Consider the following 22,549-nt stretch of genomic DNA (forward strand, 5'->3'; position numbering starts at 1 on the left):
GTACACTGCTCAGACAAAACAGATGTGTGACTGATGATGCTTTTCTTCCCCCCACCCCACTCTCCAGTTTTGCCCCTACAATATTAAAAACCAAATGGATTAGTCAAACTTATTCAGCAAGTTATTGCATTCTATGAATTTAGGGCTAATTGGGGGGGGGAGGGACAATCTTTAAATATGAGAAACAGGGCAGAATAGGGCATGTGCCTTAAGCAGACAGTCTTCAATATCATGAAACTTCATCACAGTTAATTATGTGCCAATTATTTTTGCAATTTGCGTAGGGAAAATCCCTTGTGAGATTTTTCTGGCATAGGGGCAAAAATACAATTTTAATGAAGCATTTCCGTGTTTTTATGGGTCTGAAAAAAACAAACAAAAAACCAGAAAGAAAATTGAATGCAACACAGACACCCAAGTACAAAGATGTGTTTTGATCAATCTCTCAATAAAGAGCTGATCCGAAAGCTTATTTTTTTTTTAGTCTTTGACACTGTGTATGGAAAGACTTTATTGATATTTTCTGCCAGTATGGCTTCCTTTTCCAAATGTAGGCCACCTGGTATTTCCTGGTAATCGCCACGAGTAACCAGATGCAATTCAGCTGAGTTCCAAACCCACAGAAAATCACAAAAAGGAGCTGCCAGCCCAGATTCACAAGTTAATCCAGCCCATACTCTATGGTTAGCTGGAGAGATTTGATGCACAGTCCATCTCTAGAAATAAAATACAGTTGACAGTTTTATTAAAATTAAATTTTTAAAATTAACAGTTATGCGAGATTTCCTTGCCTAAAACCTAAGACTGAATTTAACAAAAACCTTTTGAAAAGGCAAAGGGGCCAAGGGAAGCTTAGCAATCATGTCATCTTGCAGAGATAGTTTGGGGGGGGATGTTTAGGGAAGGTTATCTTTTAAAATCATTACAGTCAATTATATAATTATATAAAGTTTATTCAGAGGATAAACAAGTAAAATAGAAGAACCAGGGAAGGCCCAAATTGCACTTAAAGAATCTGAAAGAAGATCAATAAAGGCAATTAATTTGGCTGCTATCTATTTAACCCTAAGCATGGACAGAAGGCATTGATAAGAGTAACATCTCTGGTAGAACCAAGAGATACAGAACGGAATTTCAATTTTATAGGAATCTAAAATCAGTGAAAGGTTTTCCCTTAGCAAATTGTTCCATTTTTAAGTTAATTATTTAGCCAGCAGGTCAGAAAATTACTCAGGGGTGGAGGGAGTGGGATGTCACCTTCTTAAAGTTTGAATTTGCACTTCAAATCACCTGTACAGACATGGAGAGACATATAATTATGAAAAGCAAGCAATTTCTGGATATGAGTTGAGAGATGAAGAACCTATGCTTATCCACATTTCAAATCAAAGATTCTGAGGGTTAAGGGGGATACCAGAATTTATGGAGATTTCAAAACTTCTCAAAGGCAGCATTTTAAGACTGTACTTGGTTTTAGCAGTGCTCCGGATTCATTTCAGTAAACAGTAAAGCAGAGGTCTTCAAACTTGGCCCTTTTATGACTTGTGGACTTCAACTCCCAGAATTCCTCAGCCAGCGTGCCTGGCTGAGGAATTGTGGGAACTGAAGTCCACAAGTCATAAAAGGGCCAAGTTTGAAGACCCCTGCACTAAAGCCACGTTTTATTGCAGATGCTGTTCATTATATGTGGAAAACTACTTAGAAGGCATATGAGATTACACATGGATGTGCGCAATACACTTGGGCTTACAGTGCAAGGGGGGGTTGCTAACAGCAACAGCCTGCAGACTGATTGACTCACTGGAAGCTTTAGAGCAGAGAAGATTCAAAGAAACTTCATAATAGAAAGAAATATTTACTGAGCAGCGATAGGAGGAAGTCACGTTGGCTTCCAGTAAGCTGCTAAGGTTGCCTGAGCAGTACTAAAGAGTGAACGAAAGAAAAAGCCTTTTGTAACAGAGAAAATAAAACATGAAAAACAACCAAAGAAAGAAGGGAAACAATAGAGCCAGTTTAGTCTGGGGCAGGGGTGTCAACCTCAGTTTCATCGAGGGCCGCATCAGTGTTATGGTTGACCTCCAAGGGCCAGATGGGCATGGCTGGGTAGGCGTGGCTGGGTGGTCACAGCCGGGTCGCTGTGACTAGGTGGGTGTGGCTGGGTGGGCGTGGCCGGCTCGACTGACAGTGGAGAACCTTCTTCTTAGGCAAAAGGGGCCGAAGGAGTTTTCAAGTCCAGAACTACAAAAGAAAATTTGGAAGTAGCTCAGGCAGCTGCCTCCCTGATTCATAGGATAAAAAGGAGGTTCAGCACAAATCAGATTTGAAAAATTTGATTACTGCAGCCAATTTCAATAAAAGTAGATTTTGGCCTTCTGGATGACACCTACAAGCACTGCTCAGGGTCCAGAACCTCCCAGGGGGATTTGGCCTCTTGATCCTGAACCCCCTCGCTTAAACGGCTCCTTTGGAGTGGCTGATGGGATTCGGGAGATGCCAGGATGACTTGTGTTTGGTTCTGATAGACGAGGACTCAGAGTGGTTTAACAAGGAATGAGTTTATTGAATACACAAAGTCAACTGGCAACTGTCAAGTGTTGCAACCTTTTATAGTGGAACTATTTGAACTGTAACCAATCAGAGGTGTTTATTCTCCCGCTTCTTGCTAACTGCAGCCAATGATTGCACAGGAATCTCCCGCTCAAACCTAGCTATGGTGCAGTCTGCAAAATCCCTTGCTTGCAACTATTTACATACACAACACCCCTTACCCCCCAGTTGTTGTTATTTCTGAACAAAATCCTTTAGATATTTTGGTGGCTTATGGATTCTAGAAGGGTATCTATTGCTCTGGCTGCAAGGGACCCCTTTTTCAGAATTTATGCTTGGCTGATTGTCTCTGTTGGACCTGGGCTCTTGGCTACCCGACTCTGATGTTTCCCTGTTGCTGATTTGTGTATTTGTTTGTGCTTGAAGATTAGTGGTCACTGGCCTACCTCGCAGGGGCGCTACCCAGTCAAATTGACTAAATGGTTGTTGTTGAGTACCAGGGGGTGAATTATTTTGCCTTTCCTCTCCCTCACTCTCTGGCATGATGTTATTACTGAACCTGGATGTACTATTTCCCCCCAATATATTTTGGTCCCCATCTTCTGGCAAGCATCCACTAGATCTCTTCCTCAGCTGATCTAGATGTCTTTTAATGATCCTATTCCCTTCCCCCTCAATAATGTACGACAAGGGACCCAAGATTTCAGTAACCACCCCTGGAATCCATTTGTCCCCTTGGGTATAGTTCCTGGCCCAGATTAATTCCCCCACTTTAAATGTTCTATTTGGCATGTCCAATTCAGCGCTTGGTATAAGTCTGTCAGGGTGTAATCTGTCCAATTTGGTGGTCAACCTCCTTCCCCACCTCATTTCAGCTGGACTTTTGCCTGTAGCAGCGCATGGGGTCGAATGTTGGGCCAGCAAAAATTCGGCCAGTCTTTGATGCCAGTCACCCCGAATGATTCTTTTTAAGGCGTCTTTCGTGGTCCTCACATTCCGTTCAGCCAAGCCGTTGGTGGATGGGTGGAAGGGTGCTGATGTCTTGTGCTTAATCGAGTTGGCCTTGAGGAAATCCTGGAATTCAATAGATGTGAATTGTGGCCCATTATCAGACACGATGACATCCGGTAACCCATGAGTGGCAAAGAGGCCCCTTAATACCTGTATTGTTCTTCCTGAAGTTACTGAACTAACTGGTACTACCTCTAGCCACCTAGAGAAACTATCAACCACCACCAGAAATGTTAACCCTTGGAAAGGTCCAGCAAAGTCAATATGAATCCTGGACCAAGGATTTCTAGCTATCTCCCACTTATGCATACGGGTGTGTTGTTGTTCTGGCCTAGAACGTTGGCACAAATGGCAATTTGCAACACATTCCTCAATGTCGTTGTCCAGACCTGGCCACCACAAGTGACTCCTAGCCAACGCTTTCATCCGTACTATTCCTGGGTGTCCTTCATGTAATTCTAATAGAATAGCTGATCTGTGGATCCCAGGAATAACCACGCGATTTCCCCACAGTAAGCAACCCAGATGAACTGATAGTTCATCTTTCCTTCTAAAATAGGGAATGTATTTTTCATCCGGGTTGGCATTTGGCCACCCGCTCAGGACCCAGGCCATTACTCTCTTTAAAGTGTGGTCATTATTTGTTGCCGCAGCTATGTCTTTAGCAGTTAGAGGCAAGTCAGGGATGTCCTGTAGGGACATTATTTGTCCCACTGGGGCAGGGTCACCCTCGGTGATGTTTAAGGGCAGTCTGCTAAGGGCATCTGCGTGCCCCATGTCCTTGCCCGGTCTGTATTGAAGAGAGAATGAGTATGCTGAGAGGAAAATGGACCATCTCAGCATCCGGGGTGACATGATTTGGGGAGTCTGTTTATCTGTGGTAAACAGTCCCAACAGGGGTTTGTGGTCTGTCAGTATGGTAAAGTTCCTTCCATACAGGTAGTCATGGAACTTTTTAACTCCAGCCACGATTGCTAATGCTTCCCTGTCTATCTGAGCGTAGTTCCGCTCTGCCTTGGTTAGTGTCCTGGAATAATATGCTATTGGTCTTTGCATTCCTTGGTTGTCTAAGTGGCTGATCACGGCCCCTACACCATAAGGTGAAGCATCACACGCTAGGTAAATTGGTTTATTTTCTATGAAGTGGGTTACAGTTGATTGGCTGGAAAGAATGTCTTTTAACGTTTGGAAACTAATTCTATGTTTCTTCTGCCACTGCCAAGGAGTCTTTTTATCTAAGAGCCTATGGAGAGGTTCTGCAATGGCAGCCTTGTGGGGTACAAATGTATGGTAGAAGTTTACTAAGCCAAGGAAGGCTTGTAGTTCAGCCTTGTTCCTAGGCTCAGGAGCTAATTTAATTGCTTTTATTTTTTCAGGGGTTGGATGGACCCCATTTTTGTCTATCCTGAACCCCAAGAAATCAGTGGACTTAACCCCAATGCAACATTTTTCCCTTTTTAGTTTTAAACCAGCCCTTCTAAATCTTCCCAATACCTGTTCCAGCCGCTCCACTAGCATTTCTTCATTTTTTCCAGCTATCAAGACATCATCAAAGTAAGGGCATACACCTGGTATGCCCTTTAAGGTCCTCTCCATCACTTCTTGAAAGATGCCTGGAGCTGCTGCAATGCCAAATTGCAGTCTGTGGACTCGGAACGCCCCCTTGTGGGTAACTATCGTCTGTGCTTCTGCAGCCTCTTCGGAAACAGTCAACTGTAAGTACGCATGCGCCAAGTCTAGCTTGGCAAACATGGCGCCGTCCTGGATCGTGGCGAGGACCTGCTTCACCGTCGGGACCGGGTAAGCATGTTTTTTCATTCCAATGTTCAGGGTGGCTTTGTAGTCAGCGCAGATTCTCACATCCCCATTGGGTTTGAGGGGTGTGACAATCGGCGTTTCCCACAAACCACCCTCAACAGGTTCTAACACGCCTTGGCCTACAAGCCTCTCGAGCTCGGCCTCGATTTTTTCCTTCAGGGCGAAAGGCACCCTGCGGGCCTTAAGCCTGATAGGTTTTACTGAGGGGTCTAGATTGAATTTAATTGGGGGTCCTTTGTATTTACCGAGGGATCCGTCGAATACGTCTGCAAATTCATTGCAGACTGATTCGAGGGTCTTATTTTTAATTATTGAATTTATTCCCCCGATCCAAATGCCCAGGGCAGGGAACCAGTTAATGCCAATTAGGCTAGTCCTATGACCCTCAGTTACTATTAAATCTAAATTCCCCTTAAATCCCTTAAATTCTACGCGAAGACTAATTTTCCCTTTTATTTTAATTGGGCTTTTTTGGAAATCGGTTAATTGAATTTTTGTTGAACTAAGTGGAATTTTTCTTCCACTTATTTGTTCAATCCTATCAAGGGTTTCACTGGAAATTATTGATACTGAAGCCCCTGAGTCGATTTCCATTCTGCAAGGAACCCCTTGCAGATGGACTATGATTTTTAATTTTCCTTCTGGAAAATTGCCATTTTTCCCAATTCTCCTGCGGTTGACTCGAGCCACCTCCCCTAATTTTGGAATTTTTACCCAGGGTTTAAGGGACTCCTTGCCACTAACGTTAGGGGTTACCTTACCTTCGGGCCACACATCGACTTCGTGGAGGCGGTTGTCTCGAGCACGGCTCCTGCAGATGGCCTGGATGTGGCCGGTCTTCCCACACGCCCTGCACTTTGCGGTGCGGAATCGGCAAGATGCGCGGGGATGGTTGCCGCCGCAGCTGCCGCACCGGTTCTGTGGTTCATTTTCGCGCGGTCTGGTTGCGGTGTCCCTCCATGGGCGTTGTGGCCCTGTCGCTTGTCTTTGCGGAGTTGCGGGTTGTTGACGTCGGTTAGGTTCGGGCCCTTCGCTTCTGGGTGGTCTTGGCACCAATTTTCCGAATCGCCTGGAGACTTCGGCGATATCTTCTTCCCACTGCTGGTCCGCCTCCCCGCAGTCCACATAGCCCTCTTGGTTGATCTCGGACGATGCTGCCATGCTACTGCGGGGGGGGTCGCGATACCCGGTTGATTCGTACGTTAGAAGTTCGTCGATCACCTCCTGCAGATCGCCAGTGGGTTTGGATATAATTCTGTTTTGTAGCTGCTCGTCCCTCAAGCCCAGTACTACACGGTCACGAATTCTTATTTCAAGATTATCGTATTTACATCGTACTGCGGCTTCCCTGACGGCAGCGACAAATTTTTGTATGGACTCTCCCGGCCTCTGGTTTCTTTTCTCGAAGATGCGCCGCCAGAATAGTTCGGATCTCCTAGGTGTAAAGTGGACCTTTAGTTTGGCAAGGAGATCGGCATACGGCACGCTTGAGACCGGTTGCGGTTGACACAGACCGACAGCGACTCGATAGACCGGTGTGCCGCAAATCGTCAGTAATGCTGCCGCTTTTTTCCGGTCGTCAGTGATTCCGTTCACTAGCAGGAACCCTTCGACCTGTCCGACGTATTCTTCCCAATCTTCGGGGAAGTTTGGGTCGAATTCCTTCAATGACCCAATCTGCGCCATTCGGAGAATTTTTTTATTCTGCCGCGGCAGCTCGGTTGACTTTGACACGTATTCGAATTTGCCGCCTTTGCGCGACAATTCCGCCAATTCTCTGGTCTTCTGTCTATCCCACCTTCGTCGCCAATTGTTTGGTTCTGATAGACGAGGACTCAGAGTGGTTTAACAAGGAATGAGTTTATTGAATACACAAAGTCAACTGGCAACTGTCAAGTGTTGCAACCTTTTATAGTGGAACTATTTGAACTGTAACCAATCAGAGGTGTTTATTCTCCCGCTTCTTGCTAACTGCAGCCAATGATTGCACCGGAATCTCCCGCTCAAACCTAGCTATGGTGCAGTCTGCAAAATCCCTTGCTTGCAACTATTTACATACACAACAACTTGAAGCACTGGGAAGCTTGAAACATGTACAGTTACTCCGTGGACAGAACCTTGATAGACCGAAGGACGGAAGGAGGGATCAGAGGGCGAGCCTCAAACGGCATCCTGACCCCCGCAAAGGGCTGGGCTCGGGCAGGGCAGAACAGGGAAAGGAGTCCCGGCTGCCTCTTGGGGATGGGAACTCCCCACCCTTCCCATTTGCCGGGGCTGTCGGAGGTATAGCGAGTAGGAGGCTTGTCCACGTATGCGGCCTCTGGGTGGGCTGGCAACGAGGAAGCAGGGGCCGACCCCTTGCTGTCTCCATGGTGAACCCGCAGGCCAGATCTAAACACAACATGGGCTGGATCTGGCCTGCCAGCTTTGAGTTTGACATGTCTGGTCTAGAGGTTAAGACACCAGGTTAGAAACCGGGAGACTGTAACCATGAAAGCCAGCTAGTTGACCTTGGGCCAGCCACTCTCTCAGCCCAACCCACCTCACAGGGTTGTTGCTGTGGGGAAAATAGGAGGAGGAAGGAGCATTAGGTATGTTCGCCACCTTGACTTACTTACTGATAGAGTAATCAAGGCGGGATAAAAATCTAACAAACAAACAAATGGCGGCATATCACCTTTTCATCAGAAAATATGGTCGTCTTTTTCACTACATTCAAGATTTATACAGCTGTGTTGAGGACAGAACATGATGGTAATAGAGATGGATACCGAGGGAGGCTATCAATCTATCCAGATATTCATGGAAGGTAATGGAAGATTCATGATCCATGATCTTCATGGAAGATCCATCCATCCATCCATCCATCCATCCATCCATCCATCCATCCATCCATCCATCCATGAGACTGATGTGTTTGTGATACTGCAATTTGCTTGTGTGTAGACAGAGTTTGGGAAAGATGGGAAACAGATTGTCAAAGCAACATGTCTTCACCATAGCAGGGTCTTCATAAATTCACTAAATACGTTCTTGTTCAGACGCTATTGAGATAGCCAGAGGTAGTAAATAGGAAGAATACCAAGGAACTCCATCTAGAGCTTTCTCAACAAAACTCAGCTCCTTTTGGAGAAGATAGTGTGTATGTTTAAGCGTTGTTTTAAAAGCATTTTGGAACTCAAAGCTACACCTTTTTTTTTAACGTAGAACACAAATAGTCATTTGCCAAAACATTTACTTGGGAGTTAGGCCAAATTCCACATCACATCAAAGGTATGGGTTTATAATTGATCTCCAAGCATGCATAGCAAGATAGTTTGCTTCTGCTCTGCCTTTTGGCCATCTTGAATGCATTTTTTAATCTTCCCTGCTTCTTCCCTTGCCATCCAAAGACCCCCACTGGATTGATCTGCACTTTCTAAAGCAACTCAGCTGTCTTAACCTCCATCAATCTCCAACTTTCCCACACTGTGAATTCATCTTTCATTTCACTCTAAAGCAGGGCACCACAACCAGTTTTTTTGTTCTGTTTTGTTTTTTTGGTTTAATTTTTCTCTGATTCCTCTCAAGTTTTTCTCCTTTTCCTTCCCTTGGTTTTTCTCCAGCTCAGAACAGGAAAAGAAAGAGATTGCGGTTTGTTCGACTGGGTCTTTTTCCAAAACTGAACTGTGTTTTTGAATAATTCAGTTTTGGAAAAGGGACAAAAAAGGGGAAGACCACAGATGAGTCTAAAATCATTCAGTTTTCAAAATGGCTGGAAATCCCAAAACTCTAGCAAAGGTCATTTGTGTTTCTGGAAAGTAGAAATGCAAACATCCTGGTGAGAAAGGAACATATTATTTTTCTAACCCCACACACTAGGAAATGTATCTCTACTTGGTACACAGAACAAGTACACTGAATAAATAAATGTGCAAATAAACAAATTCTACATGAATTCCTGGGCAGGGATACAGGTATAATATTGCATGAGAAGGGTTTCTAAACTCCGGGGCAATTCTATACACTAGAGCAACTTAAGCTGCTTCTTTCTTGGGCTGCTGCTGGCTATTCTAAAATCAATTTTAAGAATTCCAGCCCAAACTGGGCTGGCACTTAGTCAAGCCTACAATAACCACAGCATCTGGCTGGTCATCCCCTTCCAATCTCTGCAGGGAAGGCTAGACTTGCTGATTGAATCCTACGTTGATTAACCTACCAGTGCTTCCTTTTCTATTTTAGAGAATACAGGTAGTCCTCAACTTACGACCACCCATGTAGCAAGTGTTCAAAGATAGTGCTGAAAAAAGTGCCTTACAACTAATCTTCATGCTTACAACCACAGTAGGATTCCTACGGTGACATGATCGTGATTTGGATGCTTGGCAGCCATCCTTGTTTGTTGGTCACGTGATCACCATTTGAACCTTTCCAGGTGGCCCCATCAATGGGGAAGCCAGCAGACATGGTCACGTTGCAGTTGCGCGATGTCTTGCTTAACAACCTTGGTGATTCACTTAACGATCATGGCAAAAAAAAAGGTAAAATCAGGTGCTATCATCGATGCCTCGCTTAACAACCGTGCCACTTAATGATTTTTCTAGTCCCTATTGTGGTCGTAAGTCGAGGACTAGCAGTATTCCCTTCTCATTAGGCTTTTGTGTCTTTCTTTTACATTCCCAGGTATTTGCAGACATGGATGCTCTGACACCCACACTCATTTCCTCCTCTGCCAGCTAGAAAATCACTTACCAAGTTGACAAAGTCTTGATAACAAATCTTTCCATCCGAATTGTTGTCTGCTAACGCCAAAAGTACTTCCAGTTTATGTGGATCCAGTTCAGAGCTGTGTCTTTGCAGGAGGCTCCGAAATTTCTCTGTGCTGATGTAACCCGTGTTCTCGGGATCAAGCTGGATACAGAAACACAGAAGAAAGAGAATGATGCACTAATGCGACAGTCATGTCAAAGGGAATTGCAGGAACAGGCGATTTTAAGTGCCTCCTTTTCTTTTACTTCAGGGTCATATGTGTGTTGTTTGTCTTTGTCAGAAAACAAATATCTTCCAATACTTAATAAATCTATTAATGCTAAAACTGCCCAAAATTCCAATCACCTTTCTTCCTGGATGTTCACTCTGGCTTGCTAAATAAGTTATGGCTCAGAAACCATGGTTCAATACAGAATAATAACCAAAACAACAACAACAACAACAACATATTGGAGGTCATCTACTCCAATCTGCTGCTCAGGCAGGAGACCCTATACCAACAATGGCAAACCTTTTAGAGACCAAGTGCCCAAACTGCGACCCAAAACCCACTTATGTATTGTCGGGTGCCAGGTGGGTGTGGCCATTGGGTGGGTGTGGCCAATTGGGTGGGCGTGACCAATTGGGTGGGTGTGGCTGCAGTGGTAACGGCAGACTGGGTGGAACTAAAAAGTTCAATCAATTAATATCAACTTTGCGAGATCTTTTTTTTCCCCGTGAAGAAGTTGAAATTGATTGATTGATTGAAACTTTTTTTTTTGGCACACAGCGGCGGACACCTAAAGCGAAAAGGTTTATAAAAGCCAGCTAAAGGCCTAGGACTAGGGAGATGGCACATGTGCCCACAGAGAGGGCTCTGCATGGCACCTGTGGCACCCGTGCCATAGGTTCACCACCATGGACTTAGGGTTAGGGTTAGGTCACCGTGAACTCATAGAGCAAAATGGACATCGGCAATAAACTCGGAGTGCTTCGGTATGGTTAGGAGGGCACTTACTTTTCTTTGCTGCCCTATCTAGGTTTCTTGGTAAAATACATGGGAAAATCCCATTGGAGGAAAATTCCACTTAGGGTTAGGGTTAGGTCACCATGAACTCATAGAGCAAAATGGACATTGCCAACAAACTTGGAGTGCTTCGGTATGGTTAGGAGGGCACTTACTTTTCTTGACTGCCCTATCTAGGTTTCCTGGTAAAATATATGGGAAAATCCCATTGGAAGAAAATTCCACTTAGGGTTAGGGCTAGGTCACCATTAACTCATAGAGCAAAATGGACATTGCCAACAAACTTGGAGTGCTTCGGTATGGTTAGGAGGGCACTTACTTTTCTAGGCTGCCCTATCTATGTTTCCTGGCAAAATACTGTGGAAAATCCTATTGGAGGAAAATTCCACTTAGGGTTGGGATTACCTGACCAGGAACTCATAGAGCAAAATGGACATCGCCATTTTTTTTTTGCACACCGTGTCGGAGGTTTAAAGCAAAAAGGTTTTATAAAACCCAGCTGAAGGCCTAGGACTGGGGCGACGGCGCGTGTGCCAACAGAAAGGGCTCTGTGTGCCACTTATGGTACATGTGTCATATGTTAACCACCACGGCCTTATACCATTTCAGACAAATGGCTGTGCAGTCTCTTATTAAAAACTTCCAGTGTTGGAGCACCTATAGCTTCTGCAGGCAGGTTGTTCCACTGATTAATTGTTCTAACAGTCAGGAAATTTCTCCTTAGTTCTAGGTTGCTTCTCTCTTTAGTTTCCACCCATTGCTTCTTGTCCTGCCTGCAGGTGCTTTGGAGAATAGCTTGACTCCCTCTTCTTTGTGGCAGCCCCTTAGATATTGGAACATTGCTATCATGTCCCCCCTCGTCCTTCTCTCCATTAAATTAGACATACCCAGTTCCAGCAACCGTTCCTTATATGTTTTAGCCTCCAGTCCCCTGATCATCTTTGTTGCTCTTCTCTGTACTCTTTCTAGAGTCTGAACATCTTTTCTTACCATGAATTATTTATTCATAGTTAAACCAAACCTCAATTAGTTGAGATTGTGAGCATGTTAGGTCACAAAATGTATCTCAGAAATCACAAACGGCTGCATTCGTATAACATATTAAGTCAAGTCAACCAGCCTCATTGTATTTAAATGTACAGTTTGGATGCAGACTCAGAATGTAGCAATAAAGGAGAACATTGGTAGCTCAGGGTTGAAGTGAGGTGTCCTTGGTGTTTTCTGAGCTTGGTCGTTTTCTTGCAGAGGTTTCATTACTCCAACTAGCTAACCTCACCGGTGCTAGTCGCTAATCATTGATGATGTTAACTAGTTTGGGTAATGAAATGTGTGCAAGAAAACAACCAAGCTCGGAAAGCATCAAGGACCCCTCAGAATGCAGCTTCAGGAAGGTTGGAAAAATAGTGAAAGTGGTACAGTAACTGATGACGTGGGTGCGTTTCTTTCTGGGAGCCAATGTTGCAGCTTAAATTAACAGAAGGATGGGAATGGAATGGGAAATGGTTATTACTTAAATTTTTAATATTCAAATAGATTAAAAATGCAACTTTTCAATAGCAAAAAACAAGCACACGCCCCCATAAAGGATGGGTATGATGAACCCCGAAAAGGAACTTACAACTCGGTTCTAAAATTTTCAACTGCAAACCATCCCCCCGCAGTCACTTAATCCTATTTTCACCACTCAGCGACCAGCCTGCCTTTAAAGCCATTGCTAGCGTCCCATGGTCACAAGGTCACTATTTATGACACTTCTGCCCAAACCCAGCATTTACTTCATTTTTTTAGGCAAAAGCACCCCATAGAAAACAGAGGGTTCTCTGAATGACTGCCACATTCACTTAACAACACCCACAAAAAATGTAAAATCGGGACAACCATCTGGTGTCCCACTTTATGAGCGTTGTGACTTACGACTGCAATGGGGTGAGGGTGGGGCTCCAATATGGTTGTAAATCATGGTTGTTTATTATCTGTACGACATTTTCAACAATGAGTAACCACAGAGTGCATTTTTCCTTGACTCCAGCCATTCCTCTGGACTGATACCTGAAAAGGCATAGGACATGGTCCAGTTCTCAAGGCTGGTTTGTCACATGACTTCATTCTTCTGACCACAAGGCTGCATTTGCAGCCATTTGGAAGAGGTATCAAAGGATCTCAGTCCTGAGGCATGATTACATTTGCAGCCACCTCATAAGCCTACTTTGAAAAAGAAAGAACTTCAAATCATTTTTCAAGGCTAATGGATCTTCTTTTGAAATACAGGCAGAAGCAACAGATTCTTTCTCAAAAATTTAATTCATCCGGCAGTCATTTGCCACCTTTTGGAAATGGAACCGAAATTTTGTCCTTGTAAGATTATATATATATATATATATATATATATATATATATATATATATATATATATATATATATATATATATATATATATATATATATATATATATATATATATATATATATATATATATATATATATATATATATATATATATATATATATATATATATATATATATATATATATATATATATATATATATATATATGTGTGTGTGTGTGTGTGTGTGTGTGTGTGTGTGTATATGTATATGTATATGTATATGTATATGTATATAAACCTTGATAAACTCAAGCCTTCTACACAATGAAATTACAAAATTTAACATATTATGTATTATAATTTCAGTGATTTTAAGTGCTAGTAACCCTGAGAAAGGAAGAGGTAGGTGAAAATTGTGACCTCATATGAAAATAATGTTTAATGGTTTTCTCTTTTGTAAAAAATCCTTCAAACAGAACAAGTTTCTATCTTACAAAGATTGCTTTAAGATTCGCTGGGTGCCAAAGGTGGATAATACAGTATTACCCTTGTAAGTACTGCAGTTTTATTTCTGCACACAGAAGAGTGATTAATGGAGAGATAAAATATGCTGTTTTACAATCAAAGGTTTTGTGATCACAAAAGGAGAAAGCTAAGACTGGCATCAGACGAAAGGTATTTGCTTTATAAACTGAAATCCTCACAGAAGCTCAGAGCAATTTACAGTAAATCCAATGCAACTTCATCTTGGCTGGGCCTCGGCTGTCTCCAGGCCGGTCTTTGATCTTCTCAACTTGGTCTGCTGGCTTCTGCTTGCCAATAATAATGATATCAAGCTTGTCACTTGAGTTGAAAGGCGGAAGAAAAGAGGTGGAGATTCATGAGAAAAGTTCAGCCCGGGAGGGCATTTTTCCATGGAAACATTTTGTCTGTGGAAAAAGGCAGCTTGGTAAAAGCGACAAAACCCTTTTTGAAGAAGCTGGCTCTTGCTAGCTGCAAACAAAGTTCTCACCTTTGGCTGGGATTGATTGTCTTGGCAAACAGGCAGGGAAGAAAGGGGTGGGAGGCAAAATGAGCAGCTTGCCAGCAGCTAAATTGGACAGGGATTTTTCCCCCCTCTTTTCAGCCTTGAAGTAGAAAAGAAACCTACAGTAACACATTTACCCAAGTTGACTGAGGCAGATGGCTCAGTCAGGGGAGCGTATGGATTTCACTTCTGCTGCTTCAAACAGGGTATCTCAAATCGGCCAGGAATGGAATTTGTGGCCTGACATAATAGATATCTTAAGAGGAAGAGGGCAGATGGGGGTGGGCCACTTCCCAGAAAGAATAAGACCTAAATGCAAGGGTATCCCATTTCCAAAGGGATCCCCATCAGAGGATTCCGAACATCCCAGCAACAAGACCCTAACCCTCTTGAAATACTTGTTGCCAAAGCCAATTCACCACAGTCAACCCACCGCGGCCAACTCACTGTAGGACAAGAATTACACTAATATCAAAGAAATAGTGGAACAGAATCATTAAAGAAAAGATGCCAAAGAAGGGACAAAATGAAATGTGAATGGAAAAAAAATTAAATATTTTTAAAATTATTTTAAATAATTAACTAAAATGGTTAAATTGTCCCATGGCAAGTTGGCTGCGGTGAGTTGTTCCATTCCATGTGCAGGTGGTTTCCAGAGTTTAGCATTTCTTAGGCCACTCTTACTATCTCTCTCACTTAAGTGAGGGGTCCTTGATGCTGCCTGAGCTTGTTTGTGTTCTTGCAGACATTTCATTTCCCAAACTAGGTAACACAGAATAGAATAGAGCTGGAAGGGACCTTGGAGGTCTTCTAGTCCAGCCCCCTGCTCAAGCAGGAGAACCTATACCAGTGATGGTGAACCTTTAGAGACTGAGTGCCCAAACTGCAACCCAAAACCCACTTATGTATCATCGGGTGCTGGGTGAGTGTGGCCCATTGGATGGGTGTGGCCCGTTGGGACGGCGTGGCCCGTTGGGTGGGCGTGGCTGCGGTGGTAAAGACAGACTGGGTGGGACTAAAAAGTTCAATCAATCAATTCCAACTTTGTGAGATCTTTTTTCCCCCCGCAAGAAGTTGAAATTGATTGATTGAACCTTTTTTTTTTTTGCACACGGCGAAAAGGTTTTATAAAACCCAGCTGAAGGCCTAGGACTGGGGCGACGGCGCACGTGCCCAGAGAGAGGGCTCTGCGTGCCACCTGTGGCACGCGTGCCATAGGTTCGCCACCACAGACCTATACCATCTCAGACATCCTCAGTACTAGTCTAGTTCCAGTGCTGACTAGCACTGATGATGTTACCTCGTTTGAGTAAGGAAATGTCTGTAAGAAAATAACCAAGTTCAGACAGCACCAAGGACCCCACAGTTCAACCTTGAGCTACAACTATTCTCCTTTATTGGTATCACCCAAGAGAGCTGAGAGTTCCATCCCCACATGAATTAGCTTGCTGCTTTTTAAAACCATTAGGCCTCACCATAACTGGAGGTGGGGGACAAGTCAAGATGGTGAAGAGGAAGCAGAGGTTGTAAAGCTTTTCTCTGAAAGGTTACCTTTTAGCTTTCTTATTTTTATAATCTCTGGTTTTCAATTCCAGCCCATTTGTTTTTATATACACTCCTCTGCTCATGTTTTCAGTGTAATGGCCTTGTGCTGCCTAATCGGAACCCTCGAGATATAGAAAGGGGGAAAATCCTTAACTGGAGGCAGTGGATAAATCAGTTCCGCAATGGCAGGTGAAAGAAGATCTACTGCAAAATAAATCTCACTGGTGAAGCCTGCAAAATGTAAAGAGGTCCTGGAGGCAAGCTCCGGCCAAAGTGATTTCACAAACACATCCGTGTAGGTTTCTTGGCCCCAGGATGGATATACCGGCTGCCTTACGCTCTCTTCTAGGCAGCCTTTTGAACTTCTCAACCTAAAAGCCCACCATTTCCTGATAGCCTCTTAATCAATGTCCAACTAGGAAGATTTCCTCACTTGCATCCAATCGTGAAACAAACACACCATATCATGGCAACCTTTTTTTCCCCTCCCATCTCGATACGTCCGCCGCTTTGAGTTCCTGGTGGTCCTTGACTCAGAACCGTTTGTTTAGTGATCATCTGAAGTCACAACACAACTGAAAAAGTGACTTATGACCATTTTTTTCAACACTTACGAACATTGCAACATCCCCACGGTCACGCGATCAAAATTCAGACCCTTGGCAACTGTCATATACTGATGATGGCTGCAGTGTCCCGGAGTCATGCGAGCCCCTTCCGACAATGAAATTCAATGGGGAAGCCAGATTCACTTAACAACCGTGCTAACTTAAACAACTGCAGGGATTCACTTAACAACTGGAGAAAGAAAATGGCAAAGTGGGGCAAAGCTCACTTAAACAACTGTCTTGCTTAGCAATGGAAATGGTGGAGTCAGTTGTAGTCATAAGGTGAGGACTACCTATAGTTATAAAAAAAATCCAAATAAATAAATAAATCTGCTTTCACGTTCTTCTTCGCAGCCTACGAGAAAGACAGGCTCAATTTGTCTTTCATTGTAGCAATGTTAAAGCCTCGTTTCCCCCTTTAACCCAAAGCATCAATCAGCAGTTGCAAGTTACGCTAACTCTGGCCTCTTGGCATCCCTGGTGAGGTCAAGTGACCTGGAGGGATGGCACTAAATCTTTCCTCCTGGGCCACTGCCTGAGAGAAGAGCAAAGCCTGGACTCCACCTAGTAACAGATAACTAATACCTAATAACAAGTAACTAACTAGGTAACATCATCACTAGCACTGATAATGTTACCCAGTTAGGGTAATGAAACGTCTGCAAGAAAACAAGCAAGCTCAGAGAGCACCCAGGACCAAGCAACTAAATTTCATTTTTAATGTATGCCGTTATGCCCACAGGGAAAAAATGACAATAAAGATTATCTCATCTCATCTCATCTCATCTCATCCCATCCCATTCCATCCCATCCCATCCCGCCTTGCCTTGCCTTGCCTTATCTTATCTCATTTCAACTCTGAGTTACAAATATTCTCCTTCATTAATAACAAATAGGAGGCAAAAAACAACAACAACCAGACAACTGGAGCTCTTTGGCCTTCTCCTCACGCCTCCTTTGCCAAGAGCAACGACACAGATCCTAAGATAGCATGCTGTGGTTGGCAACTGATGTGCAGCACCATAGTGTATGTCCCCTCTTGCCCTCAACACAACCATACACGGGATGCCCAGTTCAGCATCCAGGTTAGATGACTACATGTTGTGGAACCTGAAGGACAGGCTGCTCAAAAGGTAGCGCACCAGCAGTGGCAGCGCCTTTTTCCTCACCTGAGCAACTACTCAACGGCTGCCTTGGACAGCATCAAAAGCTTGCTATGTGGGTGGGGAGAGACTCATGTCTATTCAACTCCTGCAGGATTTCTGCCTCCAAAGTGGTTTGAAAGAGGTGTCAATCTGTCTCCTGCTCAAGAGGCCAGCTCTGGATTCACTTCTTCACAACTACAGTCTAAGAACCAACTTTGGGGGCAGGTTGTGAGAAAATGGTGGGAAGACAACTATGGTAGAAACAGCCCTGAAGGATATGGGTGATATGGATCCATGGCAGTCCGGATTCTGACTTGGCCATGTGGCAGCAACCATACTGATGCCTCTCATAAATGACCTGTGATAGGATCTGAATGATGGGAACCCAATTTTCCTCCTATTCAGTGGAACGTGACCATAGTCCTCTCAGTGGTCCTTGACGATGTCGAGTGCAATAACCCATCAGGGCTGCCTTTGACGATCAGAAGTTGACCTGTCAACCCATTCCATAGAACCTTCTTTACAGGTAGTCCTCGACTTACAACAGTTCATTTAGTGACCATTCAAAGTTACAGTGGCAGTGAAAAAAGGGACTTATGACCGCTTTTCACACTTATGACCGTTGCAGCATCCCCATAGTCATGTGACCAAAATCCAGACTTAGCTTAGCAACTGACTGATATTTATGATGGTTGCAGTATCCCGGAGGTCACGTGATCCACTTTTGCGACATTCTGACAAGCAAAGTCAATGGGGAAGCCAAATTCGCTTAACAACTGTGCTATTAACTTAAAAACCGCAGGGTTTCACTTAACAACTATAGCAAGAAAAGTCGTAAAATGGGGCAAAACTCACTTAGCAACAGAAATGTTGGGGCTCGATTGGGGTCATAAGTTGAGGACTACCTGTTCAGAGTCTATGGAGATTCTCAATCATCTAGGTCCTGGTTGTCCCAAAGGTGCTTTTTTTTTTCCAAAAGGCAACTTGACTTTTTTGGATTTTTCTCTTTGAAACATTTTGCTTCCCATCCGAAGAGCTTCTTCAGAACTTCTCCAGTTGCCTTTTGGAAAAAGCACCTTTGGATCTCTTCACAGTGGTTCTACTGCTGTTCCAGTGAACCGATCCAATCCATGGTGGCAGCAGGAAGGAGCCAGATATTTAGATATTCTGTTATGGGGTGTCCCAAGGCTCACTCCCCTCCACAATCTTTTTTAACATTTATATGAAGTTGCTGGGAAAGGTCATCTGCCTGCTTGAAATGAGGTATCTTCAATATAAGAAGGAAACCCAGCTATATTCAGTAAGGAATGTGGGAGAAGTCTTAACCCAGGAATGAAGGCTGTCAGGGCCTGGATGGGGAGAAACAGGCTCGGATTCAACTAGAATTAACTAAGTTAAGTGCTAATTCAGAACGCTACCGACTCCGGGGTAATTTTAACTTTGACTCCCAACGGGGCTAAAGAAACTCCCTCTGCAGCTTGGGAATCCTCCTGAAGCAGATGGTAAGGGGTTTGGAGGCCAAACCCTATGAAGACCGATTAAAGCACGGGTGTCAAACTTGCCACGTCACGTGACGTGTGGCGACGCATCAAGACTCTTTTTGCATTGCTGGCAATGGGGCGGGCGCAGCTTCGGTATGATGAAACCAACCCGCGGGCTGGCAGTTTGACACCCTTGAATTAAAAGAACTTGATATATATTCAGACTAAAGAAGAGAAGGCTATGGGGAGACGTGATAGCTGCCTCCCAATACGTGAGGGATGTCACGGGGAAGAGGATGTGGAATTATTCTCCATATGCCTGAAGGTAAGATGAGAACCAAGGGATGCGGTGGCTCAGTGGGTTGATCAGAAGGTGGGCAGTTTGGCGGGTTGAATCCCGAGTGCCACGTAACAGAGTGAGCCCCTGTTACTCGTCCCAGCTTCTGCCAACCTAGCAGTTCGAAAGCACGTAAAAAAAATGCAAGTAGAAAAATAGGGACCACTACAGTGGGAAGGTAACAGCGTTCTGTGCGCCTTTGGCGTCTAGTCATGCCGGCCACATGACCATGGAGACGTCCTCGGACAAGCGCTGGCTCTTCGGCTTTGAAACGGAGATGAGCACTGGCCCCTAGAGTTGGAAATGACTAGCACGCATGTGCGGGGGAACCTTTACCTTTTTAAGATGAGAACCAGTGGGTGGAAGCTTTACAACGAGAGATTTAAACTTGAAAGAAGGTGCATTAGGCAGCAGATCAGCCTGCTGCCTGAAAGCTATCAGTAATCAATAGCTACAACATAAGCTACAACAGCCTATGCGAGCTAATGAGACACCACAACTTTCATACGTATCTTCCCTCACCACTTCAGAGGCAACGTTTTCAAGAAAACAGAAATCTCAAATATGCATGCACTTATGTGAGCCAGCCTTAGAAGGCCTCTGCATGCACAGCAAGTGTCCATACCCTTACCAATGTCAGGATATAGGTGACCTTCCAGTGGGCTTTGCAGCGGCTTATTATTACTGTCAACAGAACAGAGAACAATCAGGATTTTGAGTAGCTTCTTAATGCTGCCTTCAGTTCAGCTGAACTATTTAAAGTGATTTAATTGCTTATATTATTTCACTTTTGTGTTATTAAGGCTTTTCTTTAAATGTCTGGTGTAGTGTATGCTCTTAAAGCATACACGGAATGTCAGCACAGCAGGGGGCTGGACAGCTCCAGGCTATAACCGCTTTTGGCGGGAAAGCCTGAATAGAGCTAGTCATTGACAGCCCCAGGGCATGGTCAGCTCTGGCGGGAAGCCAGGGTTTAAATCCATTGGCCACATGCACTGGCGGGAAGCCCAGGTTTGAATCTATTGGTTGCGATTCACCTGGGCAGGTATAAAGAGACGCCAGGTAACCCCTTTGCTTCAGCTTCATTCCTGATCCAATAAAGAAGTACTACCCAGCTCAAGTGTCCGTCTCTCTGTGTGACCACGCGACTTTGCATCTGGGGATAACCCTCTCAGGAAAATAAGTTAAGTTGCACACTTTTCTTAAGTTTTTAAGAAATGGTTCTTCCCATTTTTCCATCTATTAAGTTTGGTTTTTTTCTCTTCTTCTTCTCTTTTTTTTTAAAAAAAGCTGCCTGCTTTTTCTAATGCAAGCCATTGTATGTTTTTGCCTATTTCTAATAACAGTGCTTTTTAATGTTGTTTCCACTAATATATGCTTTTTCATAATGTACACTTTTATGGGATGGTGGAACCGCAAAGTTCAAATTTAGTTCCATTTTGAAACATTAGTTTCGTCTTAGAAAGAGGATTCTTACAAGAAGAAGACACCTACACATCCATACACACAAAATGCGCATAAGATGTCTGCTGCACTCCTGGACTGCTTCAAATGTTATTTTGAGAATACATACAAAAAAGACATCTCAGAACACTGAACTGTTCTTTAAAAAGGTTTTCTTCTATCTTTTAGAAATTCATGGACAGGCACACTTCACAGAAACATGCATTCTTTGCTACAAAGAAAAAAAAGGGGGGGAACTGAGCTAACATCTACCCTTTATTGAGATATGAATAGGGGAGTCATCACTGTCTTCAGTTTCATTTGTAGGTCAAGTCAGGCTTAATTCTTCCCTGAGTTCTATTTAGAGTCCCACCAGAGACAAACATTATCATGAAACCAACATAACGGCTGTCTATTTTAAGTTCAGTTGCATTACTCCTGCCTCTAACTTCATACTTCAGTGAACAAAATGGAATCAAACTGCTCAGAAGTATGGAAGGCTAGGAATCTCTCTGCATTTTAATGACAATTACCCCTTAATTCCCTCAATCCCTCAATCCCCCTACCAGACTTTTACACAAAAATGTAAATATGTTCATAGACTTAATCACAAACCAACCTGAGTTTAGATTACCTCACTTCTTAGACTTTCTGTTAAGTTTTTTTTTTAGCCTACTGAAATTAATAGATGCTCCTGTGAAGAAGTTGGAGAAAGATTATTCAGGAATCTTTCCTTTGTAGAGGAAAAGACTTTTTCTTTTAGTTTTTAATCCAGAATCTCAAAAATATTTTTCTGCTATAATTAAAGGCACATTAGTCACATCTGGGCTCACAAATAGGGTGGGTAACACATGGCTGTTCAACAAAGGCCTGATATCTGGGGAAATAACACCGCTTAGCCACATCTCCTTTCCCACTTCAAGTAGCTCGGAGACCTACCAGAGGCAAAGAAACAGAAGTTTCCACTTAAAAAGAAGCAGGGAGAGCAGAGTCCTAGTCCGTAGAACCGTTGCCAGGTAAACAATTCTGCCTTGAGATGGAACCTTTTATCAATATTTTTTAAAATGTTCCATTTCAGTGTAATTGCAATATCACCACACTGAGCAAAGAGACAGGATCTACCCTATCCCCAACAGATAAGCAATAACAACTTTAGCTGCAGAACTCTAGATAGCCACTAGATAGCAGCAAAGAGATGAAGCTTTTCTTGTCTCTTTGCTCCTAATTTCCTTCCTTCCTTCCTTCCTTCCTTCCTTCCTTCCTTCCTTCCTTCTATCCATCCATCCATCCATCACCTGGACAAGAGAAAGAATGAATGAGGAGAAAGGGAAGCACCTAGGAAGGCCACTTTAGCAGGCCATAATTCAGCTCTGTTCCTTCACAAAAATTAATTGATGCACCTGAACCTCTTTCCATTTTTCTCACACAACATTCAGAATGTTCTGAATGCTAAAATTCTTTTCCTGAGAAACGATCCGCAGCCAGCCCCAAATGATTAAATGC

The 22,549-nt window shown here is 43.6% G+C and overlaps 1 protein-coding gene across 3 annotated transcripts in view; it reads right to left on the bottom strand.

The window, feature by feature from the left end:
• The window catches only part of RHBDL3 (rhomboid like 3), a gene marked incomplete at both ends in the record, with an annotated part of 153,493 nt that overhangs the window by 78,652 nt on the left and 52,292 nt on the right, over positions 1 to 22,549 (bottom strand). For 2 of the 3 annotated variants that reach the window (XM_081321695.1, XM_081321694.1), the window contains one exon: positions 10,108 to 10,266. The exons of the other annotated variant lie outside the window; for it this stretch is intronic. In XM_081321695.1, the coding sequence (XP_081177821.1) occupies positions 10,108 to 10,266 (159 nt within the window). The remainder of the gene's footprint in view (positions 1 to 10,107; positions 10,267 to 22,549) is intronic. 3 annotated transcript variants of the gene reach the window in all.

This window comes from Vipera berus, assembly GCF_964194415.1.
Source record: "Vipera berus genome assembly, chromosome: 2".
NCBI lineage: Eukaryota > Metazoa > Chordata > Lepidosauria > Squamata > Viperidae > Vipera > Vipera berus.